This window comes from Larus michahellis, chromosome 7, assembly GCF_964199755.1.
Source record: "Larus michahellis chromosome 7, bLarMic1.1, whole genome shotgun sequence".
NCBI classification, from domain to species: domain Eukaryota; kingdom Metazoa; phylum Chordata; class Aves; order Charadriiformes; family Laridae; genus Larus; species Larus michahellis.
Genome location: NC_133902.1, coordinates 26,784,323 through 26,800,246, shown reverse-complemented (window position 1 = coordinate 26,800,246; position 15,924 = coordinate 26,784,323). Strand labels below are relative to the sequence as shown.

The window sequence follows — 15,924 nt, the reverse complement described above, 5'->3', positions numbered from 1 at the left end:
ATATCCCCTCCCCCCACAATTCCTGTCATTCAGCTGTTTTCCAAACTGTGTGCCAGGTTTCCTACCTGCAGAAATGAAAGAATGGCTGGAAAGTACTTGTAGAAAGCCGGCATGCAAGTGTGCATGCAAACTTGGAGAGCTGGTTGCACCAGTGGCTCTGGCAGCTCAAGTGTGTGCTTGGCTCTTTTGAGCTTGACTGCCTGTGAAAATAAGAGCAGCATAATGGAAAGAAAGGAAAACTGGGGGATTCATTTCATACTGAAGAAATGTTCAGCTGTGTGAGATCCAGTCAGTCTGCTTTTCTAATTAGTCTTCTGGAAAATGTGCTTCTGTTTTTTCTACTTATCTTACACAAGCGAACCCTTCTAGTCTAATTACTACTTCTATATGAAAAAACACGCTTGTAAATAAAGCCCGTATGTAAAGGGTTTTGCTAGTGTCTTTAGATCTGGGTGAAAGGATCCTCATTTGCCCATTCCACACCTGAAGATCTAGGTATGGAATAAAAACTTTGAGTGAAAGAGTAGGATTCTGTCAGCAAATGTTGATCAGCTGTACTATAATTAAAGGAAGGAAGAGGAATTGTGATTCCTGTAAAACAGTTATGATGTTCAGCCTTTAAAATACTGCACTGTAGGAAAAAGATAGTAATGCTTGAGTCTAACCATCAGAACCTCAAGCTCCTGAGCTTTTGGACAGAAAGTATCAGAAACGTTAACTGAATATATGCTGTTAGCTGATCTCTTTACTGTGGCAAAGCAGTGTATGAGAAGACGACGATTGTGCTGCTCTGTAATTTATGATTTTAGAATGTTTTGCTGGAAAAGACAGCTGTTGAATGTGTTTTCCATTTAGTTTTCTGTCTCTTTTTTCCTGATTTTTCTTACCTTTAACGTTGGATGATAGGCAATGGGGAAGGCAGCCTTTCACCTCTTAGTGATGCTATCTAAAGAGCCAGCGTCATATGCAAAGCAGCCTGGTGCCCATCCACACTGCCATAGGCACCTGGGAACTTAATGAAAATCACTGTGGCATGCTAAGAAATTGACGCTCCTTGTTGAAAGATCAGGCAGATACTAGGATTTGTTACCTCACCAGTCTGGAGGAATCTTGTCCCAATCCACAAGAAACCCCCTTAAATTGGTCTTAACTTAGAGCAATGTTTCTCTTCCAGGCCTGTTTCTCTTCCAGGTTGTTTGCCAAGCTCAGTTTGAAGCACACTGGAGTAGCAGTGCCCTGCGTGCTCTCAGCCAAATCTGTGGACACAGAACTTGTTCTGGTTACTTGTGACCGTCACCAGTCCTTGTCATTAATGCACACAGCTTCGAACAGTATTTGTGTAGTTCACGAATTTATCACTCAAAAGCAGGATTTTGAGATCCTAACTTTATTGCTAGAATGATGACTATGGAATATGAAGATGAAATGATGAACGGGTTATCGAGTGTGTGACCTACAGGGTTGGCTTACTTGCTGTTGTTATTTCTAGATGGTGAACTTGCTCTTAGCCAAGGGGGCAAACATCAATGCTTTTGACAAAAAGGACAGAAGAGCTCTTCACTGGGCAGCGTACATGGGTAAGGCTCGGGCTGTTGCTCCTTCTTTTTAACTTCCTGTTGACAAGCCAACAACATGTTTTAAAATGGACAAGAGCAGACCAGGCCATGGAAAGTGAGTGCTGTAGTTACCCTGAAGAAGGAAGGGTTCAGCCGATCTAAATACACAGTGTCCATTTACGATTTTGCAGCTGGTGAGGACTTGGCTGTGCTTTCCTTTTAAAGATAATTAATGTGAGCTTTTTGTGTTGCTTTTTTCCTTTTTTTTTTTTTTCCCTTTTTTTTCACCCTGACTCTTAAGTCCAGCCTAAAGTATGTTTGGGCTTGACAAAATACAGGTTATGTTTGTGGCTCTTTCTTTTTTTTTTTTGCTAAAAACTACTTTATATAAAATGCAGATAAATACAATCATAAATTTTGCTGTTTATCTCTGTTTATAAGTAGCTAAGTTATGCTATTGTTAGGAAGTGCTTCATAGCCTTTCCTCCTGTTAGGAGCAAATTGTCATCTTTTATTCTAGAGTGGACAAGAGCAACTGATTCATCTGTTCAGGACATCAGTGGTATTACCAAATACTACTTGAATAAATCGATTGACCTTATTATTCCTTTCAAGTTAAAAGAAAATGTCTCATTGTGAATTATTATGATTTAAAAATGCTAAAACAAGATTGCCTGTGATAGTGGTCACTCCTGTTCAAGAGCTTTCATGCTGGCCATGCAGTGTATTCCAGATCATAGTTCATGAAGTGTTGTGTGCCCTCTGCCAGGAGCTCTTTCATCTCACCTGTCAAATTCTTAATTTTAATCCTGGCACTTTTGGAAATGAGATAATAGGAGACTTCAAACTGTGAGAAAAGCATATTGTGGGTTTTTTTGATAGGCACGGACAGATGGAAAGACTCTTGCCAACGAATGTGATTTGGCTTTTGAGCTAGTGAGCTTTGAACTCCACTATGTAAAAGTGAAAGGCTTTTACACTGTGCTGTGCAACTCCACATTTCTTTTGCTCTTCATTCTTTTCACGAATTTATGATGTGCTTTTCAAAATGTTTAGATAACATTTAAGGTCTAAATTAGCAATGGGATTTAGGAGTCTCTAGTGTAATTTGGACAGAATTTAAATAACGAGATCTGAGTATCTTATCCTGTAAATTCTCTTGTAATTTCTTGACTGGTTACATATCTTTGGGCACTTTGGACTTTGTCCGTAAAGTGTCCCAGGTCCTGCACATCACCAAAAGCTGCCTCTGTCATGAAAGTGCTGTACAGCTCAGGTGATGCACAATGTTATATGGTGTTTGACAGAACAAATTATTCTAAGACAGCCAGCTCTGCTTCGACATGAAGCAATAAGGTCTACTCCTCAGTTAGCCTTGATTTAATTTTGGTGGTTAGGGCACTATCTGGGAAGGCAGGCCAGATTTGAAACTTTCAGGGAGAGGAGGAAACTGAAGATACAGGAGGGTTGTAAGTTGCATTTTGAGGTGCTCAGCTCTTCCCCTGTGTTCTGTAGGGAGATCCTAATTCAGGGGTAGGGATTTCACTCCTGAAGACAGATGTCCCATTCATCTGGCAGTCAGCTCTCAATCTGCATGACTGTTGAGGCAATTATTTGAGTTTGCAGGCTAAGTATGTGTGTATAGACAGTAAGTTCAGATTCAAACATTTTTAGACCTATATTCAGGATTTCTTGCAGAGTTTTGTGTTAATGATACAGCTTTGGAGAGCCAAAAACCTGATACAAAGATCAGTGGATTCAGTAGAAAATCTTGTGTTTGTATTGGTAGGCTTTGGATCAGATTCTGCATTCACTTTTTTTCTGTGTCCTCGATTGTGCTGGAGAAGAGGATACCATCATTTTATCATTTATTAAAGTTATTTTGTATTGCTAATAAAAAATGACCAGTGTTAGCAATTGTATCTGCAGACGGCATCAACAAGATGCTGTTTTGGGAGATTTGTATTGTCACGCTCCTGTGCTCTGTTCTTCCTGGAACACGGAGAATAAACCACAAACTTCTTAATTTTAGAAAAATAAATGGGGAAGAGGTGAGGTTCTGTTCTTTTAATGACTGGAAAACTAAGTCAGTAAAGAGAATTTTAACACATCTGGTGAAGGTGAATGCGTATTGCGTGGATTTCTTGACAAGGCCTGGAGCTAGGATTAAGAATATTTATGAAAAAATTTTTTTTTTTTCCCCCCTCCTAAAACTGTAGCAGCATTGTGAAACACCAACGAAAGGGGCAGTTCATTAGCAAGAAAGCAGTAATCTGGGAGAAGTGATGCTGTAGGATGGTATACTCATCGATTACTCTCTCTCATCTTTTGAAGGTCACCTGGAAGTTGTTGCCTTGCTGATTAATCATGGTGCAGAGGTGACTTGTAAAGACAAGAAGGGTTACACCCCACTTCATGCAGCTGCATCCAATGGGCAGATTAACATTGTGAAACACCTCCTTAACCTGGGGGTAGAGGTACGTCATAACGTGCTCTTTGTGGCTTCCATGTTTCTCTGTATGTGGAGATACTCCTTTCTTATGGATGCTGCTGCAGACATTGGCAGAGCTTTTAAAGACAATAGTTCCCATTTTCTGGACCATGAAAGAACCTTTGTGCTTCATGTGGCTTATGAGTTCAAGAGCAGGAAACAATCTGGAATAAAAAATGCATGGTATGGACAGTAAATTGCAAGCTACCTTGCTGAAGAAATCAGGAAATATATGCTGTTCCTGCAGAGGAAGATGGAATAATGAAATTTCCCTTGGCTCGGCATTCTCTTTGATATGATGAGCGGTTGTTCTCAACACTGCGTACTTTACTAAACTGCAGTTCAAGTTGTTTAAATTTAGGAACCTGTATTTCCTCTGTAGCTGACGGAGGGAAGGAGAAGGATTATTTTCACTCTGGAAAAGAACTTTTTTTCAGGGCACAGACTTCTCTTAGTGTAATATTGCCAACTCAGTGGTTCAAAGCAGCAGTGACATGACCAGAAGAGCCTGCAATGGTTCATCAGAGATGTCAGATAAAGCCATTGCATTTGCCAGCTTTATAACCAGCCGAGTTGACCTGCCAAAAAAATGTCAGAAGTCTGTGTTCACAGGCTGTTGACTGTGAAGTTGAAGGGGAATAGGCGTTTCCTGTTATTAGCAGTACTATGCTAATAACTACCTTTAACTTCCATATTGTCCACCACTGGGGATATGATCTTTGGGACGCCTGTGTTTTGTGGAAGAGTATTCACGTCATCCCCAAGTCTTTTGTACAATCCGTCTTGTCCTATTTTACAGAACAGCAGTTGAATACTAAGCCAGACGTCAAGAAGTAACATAATCGTAATTACATCTTTATAATACTGAGCTACTGAAAGTGGTTTCTTGTTGAAGTGTAAATGGCTGTAGTTTCACCTTCCCTTCACTCAGACACCTTCACTGCCTTCTGAAAAGAATTCTGTGGAAAGAGGTCTTAAGCCTGATTCTGTTCACAAAAATGAAATAGTCAATGTTTTAATTTTTTTTTTTTAATAAAGATTGTGAGCTTTTTATTTATCCTACTTTCCCACTTATATGTAAAAGCTTTACATCTTGTTAGGACTTTTTTCCTCATTATCATCATTACATAGTCCTGCTATCAGCTTTAGGCTTCACACTGGCTTTTAGAAATTGCCAGTAGGATAAAAAGTTAATAATAGTAAAGGTAAAGCATTCCAAATTAAGCTCTCTGGTAATATATTTTTGTCAATGAAATTTTCTGGTGAGAAATATACCCTATGACAGTTCAAGCCTCCAGCTATTTCCATTTGTAGTATGTGATGCATTATGTAAAACGGTAAGTTGATGTCTGTAATTTTAACTGTGTCTCCTTGTCTCATTTTAGATTGATGAAATGAACATCTATGGAAATACTGCACTTCACATTGCCTGTTACAATGGTCAGGATTCTGTTGTTAATGAGCTGATTGACTATGGTGCTAATGTAAATCAGCCTAATAATAACGGATTCACTCCCTTGCATTTTGCTGCTGCCTCCACTCATGGAGCACTGTGTCTTGAACTGCTGGTGAATAATGGGGCAGACGTTAACATTCAGGTAAAACTTGCATTGCAGCTCTTCAGTTTTACTTTATCTTATTTTGCCCACCTCAGGAGACTGGAAACTATAACAATGAGTACAGCATGGCTTTAAATCCTTGATGGAAGTAGAGTGACGCTGAGAACGTTGATCATTAAACTGCTTGGATGAGATTACTTCCCAGCAGAGGAGCTCTCAGTGCCTTGATAAATATAATGACAGCCTTAAAATCTAGGCCAGCCACTCTCCTGAAGGCATGAACCACTACTAAAATATAGTCCCAGGAGCTCTGTTAAAATGTTATCTCAGGGAGTGGTGACCAGTGAAGGAACTATTCCTTTCTGGTGTTTTCCTTCCCTCTACAATATGGATTTAATTAAACTTGATTCTAAAAAGTTCCTTTTGACTTTCCTGGGGAAGTAAGAACTGAAAGTTATTTGTTTACCTATTTTAGAGCCTGAGTTTACAAAGTTTGATTCTGTTTAGGATATCTGAATGCTCTTGAGATACAATTGACACATCTTGATGAAGTTGAAAGGGACCTGCTGCTATCCAACAGAGGGTACTGGTAGTTACTAGAAGACTTGAGATCTCCGAGTTCATATAAGATTTTGACTATTGTACTTTAAATTCTGTGTGTTTCAGTTTCCCATCTGTAAAACTGGTCTCCTAGCACTTAACACCTCTGGCAAGTCCCTTGAGATCAGTGAATAGTCAGTGCACTATTTAAACACAGAATTATTAAAATGAAATTAGGGATTGTGCTTGCCAATGAACGTGAAACTCCGTGCCAGTAAACATGAAGTGATGCATGTAATGAGGCTGGTACCCTTCCCTTGCTATTTTCTCAGCTCCTTGGCTTCCCCAGTCTCAGTTTCTTTCTCTAGAACTCAAACCATTGATCTCTACTCATTGCACCTTTCCTTTCATATGCTCTCCCTGTTTTCTGATGGTCTTTTGTAGACATCCTATTTTTGATTGTGTGGAAACTTATTAACCAAACCTTTTTAATAGAGTGGCTTTTACTCTGGGATGTATCTATAAAATGCAAATTGACAAACGGGATATAGTTCTTGAATCTCTCAGAGACTGCTCCTACTTAGCTTTCTGGTTCCTTTGCTGTTATTTCCCTCGTTACACGGGTTAGGGGAAAATAACGACTGAATGGGAAATGTTACTTAAAAATAATATTCAAGAGTAGTATCTCTAGGTTTCTAGCAGGTATTGCATACAGCCAGGCTGTAAGGACAGGCTTCACTCCAGCCCATTTTCTACTCATTGCTGAGTTTTACTTATATACTTATACCTTCTGCATTTACCATCATGTATAGATTCAGTCCAACAGACTTTTGAATCCAGTGGAGGTTTTACCTGAAGAATAGCTGTTGGATGTTGAGCTGAGACACTTCAAATTTTACCGGTGCTTTATGTGCTAAATGGTTGTTTTTATGTTTTGTTTCTGTTAGAGTAAGGATGGGAAGAGCCCACTGCACATGACAGCTGTCCATGGGAGGTTCACGCGGTCGCAGACCCTCATTCAGAATGGTGAGTTTCTGAGCCTGTTCAACAACTCTCCAAAAGATTAGGTATTTCTGAGGTTGCAATTTTTAGTTGTTCTGATGCAGAGTGCCAAAAGACTGCTCTGAGAGCTGCTTAGCTCTCTCCATCAATTTCTGGCTTTGAGCTGCGCTGACAGCTCTCATTCCAGTGTGTCATGACAAGTTGAGATTTTGGTTGTTAACAAAATCCCATAAGCCTCCAGCCAGTGGTGGTCCAGCTGGTCTGTTGTCATTCTTAATGTCAAAACAAGAATTCAAAGCCGTATTTAGGTCTTTTTTTTTCTTTTTTCTGCTGAGAAGCAAGCACAACTTTCTTTCTAAAATTATTTAAAAACTAAAAAAAGAAAAAGTTTCTAGTTGTCCTCCCATGGGAGGTTCCCTGGTGTTCTTAGAGCTCAGCCCATTTTCTCTACCCTCCACTCATCAGCTGTACTTCTCTCACCTCCCTTAGCTCCACTGCTCGCTGCTGTCTTCATTAAGTGTTGAATAAATACTCAGGAGGGTGGGCCAGCACCACCTTGTTTGTTCTGGCATAGCCAGCATTCCTGATGATCAGTCATTTATCAGGTATCTCTTTTGTCCAAGAATACTACAGAGTATAACAAATATTATTGTTGGAGATCTGGTAGAGGCCTGTTTCTGATTGACAGAGGTTGCTGTTACTGATTGTTTTACTTATGCTTCCCAGCTTTAGCCACTATACCAGTCAGGATGGGCTGGGTTGGTTGGTTGGTTGGTTTTTTCGTTTGTTTTCCAAAATCCTAACCTTGGAATTTAAGCGTGAGGTGTTGAAGATGACTGAACAGTTATGCTGTAAATGTAATGACACATTTACACCAGATTTTATTTTAAAATGGAGGTCTTCAGTACATTATTCTTCTTTCAGGTCATCATGCAAATTGTTGTCATATCGCTCCTTGGATAAATGAAATAGTAATAATAAAAGAAGTTTGGACAAACTGGAAGAAACTGTGCTTTAATGCAATTTTTAGTTGCCTAGTCAAATATGCTTTCTGACTTACAGCTGTTGTTTGCTGTCAGTTGGATTTGTGTGTGAAAGGACTGGCAGTTTATCTGTCCTTCACGCCTCTCTATTCCTCTTCAAGTTATGTGGTTTTCGCTTCTTCACTTTCTTCATTTGCTGCCTCACTAATTTTAGTATTGTACACAGGTCTGATTGCAAGTGACTTTATGCCTCATTGCCAGGGAATATTGTGGAAGAGAGAAATGTCAATGATTTAAAGAAATGGAGATTCATTCTGCAGTACTTAATGATGTCTTAATTTCTGGCTGCTGTCTCTAGCGACTTGTAGGGGAAGAATGGATTACCTTAAAATTGGAAAGTTGCAAATGTGATACCTATTTTTAAAAATGGGGAAAAAGAAAAGTTGGGAAATCTTACACAGGTCAGCCAAAATTCTGAAATGAGCGAATGAACAAACTGTTTATAAACACTTAGGGAGCAGTGGGCAATATCTGGCATAGATTTCTCAAGAGTAAAAGATGCTGAAACATTATAATTCCCTTCTACACCAGGGTAATAGGCTTTCTGAACACAGCACAATCCTCTGAGTTTTCTGTGGGCAGGTGATGATTGTGGACACCTCCGCTGGTGAAGGCTCCAGGGAACCTGATCTGGCATTTCACTGACCTTTATTTACTGTAAGAAAATGCTGTGTAGTGCTTTACTAGAACTTTTCTTGTTGCAGTTATGGCCTGTTATCTCTTGTGAATAGTGGACATGCAGTAAATATTACCATATCCTGATGTTAGCATGACTTTTTACATGCTTTCATAAAGTATTCTCACAGCAAACTAGTGGAGTATTAATATATTACAGTGTTGGTGCATAACTAGTTGAAAAACTACACTCAGAGGTTAGTAATACATGGATTGTTGAAATGGAAGGTGTAGTGAGGGGGTTTTCAGTTTCCCTCCGGGGTCTGGAACTATCCGTATTTTCATTAACAGCTTGGATAGTGGAATAGAAAATGTGCTTTTAACATTTGGAGAAAACATGAAGTTGGGAGACTTAGTTTGACAGAACATGGAGCCAGAATGGAAAACGATCCTGTGAAATTGGAGACAGACATTATAATGCAAGCGAAGCAAAGGAAAGATCCCCCAGACAGGCAGGAGTATCATTTCGACAAGTTCGGAATGGCAACAGCCAGGTGTTTACAGTAAGGCTCCTCAAGTAAGGACCTGGGGTTTACAGAGGATCAGAAGCTTGTTGACCACAAGTCAACAGTGTCATGGTGCTTAAAAAAAAATAATCAACAACGTACATGGTGCTGTACAATGTACAGGAGTGTAGAGATAGGAGAGTAGCCAGCAGGCATGAAGTAATCCTTTTGCTCAACTCAGCGTTGGGAGACGTCAGCTGTAGTACTGTTTCTAGCTTTTGACATTTTACTTGCAGAAGAATGTGGGCCAGCTGGAGAGGACTAGGGAAGGACGAGAATAATTGGAGTGCAACAAACCTGACTTAGGAGGACAGACTGAAAAAAATTACAATTCCTTGGTCCAAAAAGAAAAGAAGGACTTGACAGCAATCTTTGCATGGTGAAAAGCCGCAGTAAAGAAGAAATAATCTATTTTTCCTGCTTATGAGAATAAAACATGAGATGACAGGCTTAAATTGCAAGAGGAAAAGTTCTACTTAAGCACTGTTTGGTTGTTCTTTTGTAAGACACAGAGAAAGCACAGAACACGCTTGCTGTTTGCGGTGTGTTCCTGTTGGCCTCTTGAATGAACTCTACTTAACTTTGTTGTCTTACAGGTAAGGTTCAGTGGCAGTGTCTTTACGAATCAGGGCAGAGTTTTAGCAGTTTATTTTTTTTTTTACTTTAATTCAAGGCATCTGTTTGTACCTTTAGATGAGGAGCAAGTCTGAATGATGTACTTGACCGTTGTATGTCATCCTGTTCTCCTGTTTCCCACCACTTTCACCCACCACTTTGGGGAGGGGGGAAAATGCTGCTGCTGGAGAGGGAGGTGAAAATGCTGCTGTCAGACCACGTTCAGTACCAGTGGCTGACAGCTTGCTTTGTGCTGCTTCTCGGTCTCTGAATTCAATGTCTCTGGCTGGACTGCTTATGCTGCATTCTCTAGAGAGAAATAATGTTTGTGGCCCCTGGTTCATGCTTAACCTTCCAGTGTTAAACTGTATGAAAATGTCTTTTGCAGGAGGGGAAATCGACTGCGTTGATAAGGATGGTAACACCCCTCTGCACGTGGCTGCAAGATACGGACATGAGCTTTTGATTAACACCCTCATAACCAGCGGAGCTGACACTGCCAAGTAAGTGGCTGAAGTGGAGCTGTTTCTAATGATCAGGTGTTATGTCCGGTGCCTGGAAACAGTTCACTCCTCAGGTTCCGAAGTGTGAAGTTTAAAATGGATAAGCATAATTGTACTGTACTTCAGTGGGTGACCTGGGGCTAAAATATGAACGCTTGGGAAGTGCAGAGGGGAAGGAAGCCCTGCTAAGTTCCAGTTATGCGGTTACAGGTAGTGCAAGTATGGCTGCTTTTTCCTAAAGCATTGATGTGGCACAGTGGCATATAATGTACGTATGTATATAAAGATCACAGTTATTCCATAAAGTCTATAGCAAAAAGTTTGTACGGGAAACATAATTGAAAAAAATTCAGGTGCTTTCCAAGGGAATTGTGTGCACATTCCTTAGTACCTAAGCTAGCCTAACGTTTAGTGACATGGTGATTATTATTATCTTGTATCTTTCGGTATGATGTAAGATAATCAATAGAAAAGCAGTATTGCAAAGCAGATGTTACTAAGTATTTCTGATCTCAGTGTAACTAGAGCCTGCCTTGATGTTGCATGGTTTCTGATATTCATGTGGCTGAAATAATAGGACTGCTTTTATCTGATTTGCAGGTTTGGGAGTCTTTTTTTGGCTAGAAGGACAGACAGGTGAAATTAGACACATTTCTAAATGTACTTTCTGCTTCAATTCACATTTTTTTTTCTTTTGCACACATGTCAAGGCTGTACCCACAACATGATAAGTATTGTCATCTCAAACATTGGCAGATGCGTGATTTTTAAGAGTACTTGAGTATTGGTTAGTTATGTTCAGGCTCTTACGGCCTGTCAAAAGAAAATAGCAAACCTGAAGGTAAACAAAGGGGTATAAGACCAGAGTAATGCAAGGCCATGAAGGATATCTGTACCAGGTGTTCAACAGCAGTATCTGATTTCATTAATGTAAGTTCTTGGCAATTAGCTCCAGATGTCTCCAAAATATAATTTAAGAGTCTTCTGCCTAGAACCTACCATAGAAATCAGTGACCTCGCTTGGCTTACCTAGTTAGGAAAACCTGCTTTCAGATGCCAATGAGCTGGTTTTAATTTTGAAGATACATACAGCTTCCAGTATTTTGTTTATTTGCTTGACGATGTTTAAGAAAGTGGCACATTTGCCCATATTCCTTTATCAAGTACGACCATCCCCATGCAAACTCAAAAGGTGGAACAGATCTTCAATTGGCATGGATAATGGAATTCCACAGGCTTCATCTGACGTCACTGGATTTTATTAACACGGCCAACATGAAGATCTTGGTGTCTAAATAGACATGTATTTTTGCTAGCTCTTTCTCCCACACACTAAGTCCCAGTCTGTCTCTTATCTTTAGGTTTAAGTGGAAAATGAGATGCAGTGGGATAGCCCACTCTTGGAATCAGGGTTATCCAGTTAGGAATTTCTATTTCACACGTGGGTGACTGGAACACTGATCGAATAAAATACTTTTTCCAGCAGCAGAAATAAGTGAAATGAAAAGTTGGCTCAGAGATACCGAGCAGATCCAAATGATGCTACTGTGCTAAACAAGGAGCATTGAAACGCTGGGAATGGGCTTTCATATGTGCTGCACGTAAATAACTCTGGCTGAGCTCCCTGAACTGGCTTTGAAAAGAAAACTCTGCAGCACTGTTAGCAACAACTGCAGACAGCTCAGTCAGTCTTTGAGGTAACTGCGTTTAAAGGGAGATTGTGTAGGTGAGGGGAGGAACCAGTGTGAACAGTGCTATAGAAGTGTGACACTGGTTAGCAGATGTGCAGATAATGTATTTCGATGGAAACCAGCCAAAACATGTGCTGGGTGGAAATCTTGACCAAAAAGAAGAAAAATATTGCTCTAGATAACTAGGTGGAAGAGGAGATAGAGGGAAATGGGTGCAGGAAGAAGGACGGCAATACAGAATGTCCAATGTTAGCTTGAATAAATGAATCCACAGCTAAAAAATGCAACCTGTTTATACAGATGCAGCTGCTTGGTGGAGCTTCTGCTGTTTCCTTCAAAGAATAGGCTGTCAGATCAACTTTCAATAGATTTACTCTAAGATGTAAATACTGACGCTAGCAAAATTAAAATTTGTACAGCACCACAAGTCACTCCCTGATGTAGTGAAGCAGCAAGGAGGACAAATTTGATGTGAAGACAGAGGAAGGATGGGCCTGTGGATTCTGGAAAGAATGAGTTTTTAAAAGCTAACCAAAACTAGTTAAATACGTATAAAATGCTGGAGAGAGCAAGATGTCCTTAGAAACATCCACGTTTATTTTTGTCTAAGGCTTCATAAGGAAATATGATTTGTAGTGAATCTTGCAGAAAGACAGGTTTCTGCATCTTTGGATCTGTATGTGAAATCCTCTTCCACGAGGTGGTCATAGTTTCCCAGCCACCAATAGTCTTGCAGAAATGAAGGGCAGATACGAATCCATCTGCTGTTGTTCAAGAGTTGGTCCTTTTTCAAAAATATATCTGCTGAAGCAGGCAGTAGGTGATAATCTTGTTGAGATAGTTGGTTTCAGAGGCTCTGTGTTTATGTGCACTTGGAGGACTGCCAGGAGGATATTTCTAGAATAACAAGATGCTATTTGCAAAACAGTGCTAAAAGACAGAAGCCAAGATGTCCAAACCCAAAAGTCTTCCAAGACAGTAAATAGCGGCATGCTTAGGGGCTGAACTGGGATGATTTGCTGGTGTTAATAAAAGCTGCTGAGCACTCAGCTTATTTAAAAACTATGTGGTTGCCTGAGAGATTTAGCCTAACGATAGGTGCCTACTTTTTTTTCACCCAGCATGTCTGCCCTGAGAAGTTTATGGTGTAATTGGAAAGAGGGTCATGTGTTAAACGGGCGGAAATTTGGAAGGCCTTATGAGGGGAGTAGCTGCAGCAAATGGGAAAATGAGATGTTTAGTTCTTAGGATGCGGGAAGAAAACTGCAAGTGTCACGGCAGCCTAAAGGAGAGCATGAAGAAGAGTCATCAGCTACCCCAGCCCCAGGGGAATGAGAGGGAAGGAGGGGAGGCTTTGCAAACCCACACGAGAGTTATCTAAAGGATGTTAACTGCAGGAAAAATGGATTTTAGAAATAATACTGAACAGATTTTGGCATTTACTTTTACCTCAGAATGGCAGCTGCAGTATGTGTAGCTGATGCAGAAATTTGTGCATCTCAGACCAGGAAATTAACTCCGAGCAATATCTGCTCTGTTGCTCCCTCCCTTACCTCGGCTTTCATCTTGAATTCTTAGAAACCTTCCTGCCACATTCTCTTCAAAGCATAAAGAATGCCAAGGTTTTGCTGTATCAGAGTATTTTCAACTCCCAAGAAGGCTGGTAAGGAAATATAGCCTAAAAATAACACGATACGAAGAATCTTCCTCAAAAAGGGTCAAAAATGCTGCCTTTGTGGAAGGAGCTTTTGATGCGTTGTGTCTGTACGCAACCCGTGTTTTCACATGGCTCTGTGTAATGAGGCTGTTGTGCCTTTCAGGTGTGGGATCCACAACATGTTCCCTTTACACTTGGCAGCGCTGAATGCTCACTCGGACTGCTGCAGGAAGTTGTTGTCATCGGGTAAGTAAATCCCGCAGTGTCTGTGGAGCTGGAGTAGTGTGTGTCGCTGCTGCTTACGGCCCTTTTATGCTCATTGTTGTGAATCGTTCAAATGAAAGACTTCCTGTGCTGCCGTGCTGGGCTGTGTGCTGCGGTGCGCGGGAGCGTGCGAGGCTTTCCTAACGGCATGCTGGTACTTCCTCTGTTGTTTGTGCCCAAAGCCCTTTTCTCCTGGTAGGCTCAGAGGGTTTATATTAATTCACCGGGAGGAGGGAGGAAATTTAGGACCCTTTTTCAAACTGTAGGAGTATAATACACCCGTTTGGTTTGGGTTCCCCCCACCCAAAGAAATAATTCAAGAAATTATCTCCTCGGGGCCTGCACTGGCGCAGGTATTTACATCTCACTGACGATGATATATTGTAAATACAGCTAAAGTGTGTTTCTGAATCCAACCCGAGTAAAGGCTGGCCAAAGCTCTCTGGGCACGAGAGCAGAAATGAGTGAAAGTGTAGTGTCAAGAGAGCAGTCTCGGGATCCTCACCAGAGCCCAAAGCAGAAGCAGCAGGAGTTTCCTGACACAGCTGTTTCAAAAGGGGCAATAATCAGGTGCCAAATCCCAAATTCTTGTTTTCCAGGCAAGAGTTCCCATGAGTCAAAAAAACACGAGGCAGATCATATGCTTTTTCTAGAAAATTGCTTCATTACTTAATGAGTAAAATGTCCTACAACTACTTTTTTCCCTAAATTTGAGTCCTGCAGGATACAAAAAAAGTGTGAAATATGGCAATTGCGTACCCCATTACATTAAACCTTGTTGCGCTCTAGCCTTGACCACCAGATCAGGAAGGAGGAGAAAAAGCTCTGGGTGACCGGAGTTAATACTGCCAGGCTTCTGTCTTTGGCCTTGTGCATCTCGATGAATATCCCTGCGGGCTCCCGGAAGCCTCTTTCCAACCTGAAAACCGCATGCAATAAAAATGGCCCCATTTCATGCTCAGACTGACTCTGTGGTTTTTCCTCGTTTCTTCCTGTTTTCTGTCTTCATGTCCTGCTGTCGCAGTCCTCTTGATAAGTATCTGCCTCATAAATGCCTGTCACATGGTTTTAAATAGGGATGTGGCACAGAGCTGGATGCGGAAATAGATGCTCGTCGACTTTGCAGCTCTTTTTATAGAGCTGCCAAACTGGAGCAGCCGCTCGCTGTTCCCGTGACAACCTCTTTCTGACTGTAGTTGCTTGCGTTCTGTTTTTTCCTAACTAACTGATTTTTCTGTCTCTGCAATGTTTCTTGTGGTTTAACTAGGACAAAAGTATAGCATAGTGTCCTTGTTTAGTAATGAGCACGTGCTGTCTGCAGGCTTTGAAATAGACACCCCTGATAGTTTTGGAAGAACGTGCCTCCACGCTGCCGCTGCAGGAGGGTGAGTAGCTGGAACTGTGGCTGTTGTAAGTTATTTTGTGGCTTCATTGCAGATTCCGTGCCAGCCAACTTGACTGTGCCATCCACAGAGGAATGTGTTGTGGTGCAAGGGAAGCAAAGCTGTCTGATGTCAAATTTTGGTCACTTGAGGCTGTCTTTTCCCACAGCCCTCATGTAGGGGTTGCTTGCAAAGTAAAGGTGGTGATCGGATCCCCTCTACCACAGACAGCCGGGTGCGATTTGAAGCATAGGGAGGCGGAGGGTAAAACTTTCCCTTTTCAAGCTCCTGTGAAGACTGCTTCAGCTTTGGGTGAGGGTGCTGCACGCTCATCCAGGCTGTCTCTTGGCCACAACCATTGCTGAGGGCCAGCAGTCAGCAGGAAATCGTCATTTCCTAGGGCAAAGCCAGTGAGAAGAAGGGGCTGTGGCTCCTGGGAT

General features: G+C 41.2%; 1 protein-coding gene across 20 annotated transcripts in view; it reads left to right on the top strand.

The window, feature by feature from the left end:
* Positions 1–15,924, top strand: part of ANKRD44 (ankyrin repeat domain 44) — a 144,997-nt gene that overhangs the window by 85,909 nt on the left and 43,164 nt on the right. For 10 of the 20 annotated variants that reach the window (XR_012588262.1, XM_074594296.1, XM_074594295.1 and 7 more), the window contains exons 6-12: positions 1,490–1,577; positions 3,891–4,033; positions 5,433–5,645; positions 7,094–7,172; positions 10,376–10,490; positions 14,002–14,084; positions 15,370–15,487. Coding sequence is in view for 19 of the 20 variants with exons in the window: in XM_074594296.1 (XP_074450397.1) it covers positions 1,490–1,577; positions 3,891–4,033; positions 5,433–5,645; positions 7,094–7,172; positions 10,376–10,490; positions 14,002–14,084; positions 15,370–15,487 (839 nt within the window). In the remaining variant the exon portion in view is untranslated. The remainder of the gene's footprint in view (positions 1–1,489; positions 1,578–3,890; positions 4,034–5,432; positions 5,646–7,093; positions 7,173–10,375; positions 10,491–14,001; positions 14,085–15,369; positions 15,488–15,924) is intronic. The other 10 variants (XM_074594300.1, XM_074594298.1, XM_074594299.1 and 7 more) reach the window with 1 other exon arrangement.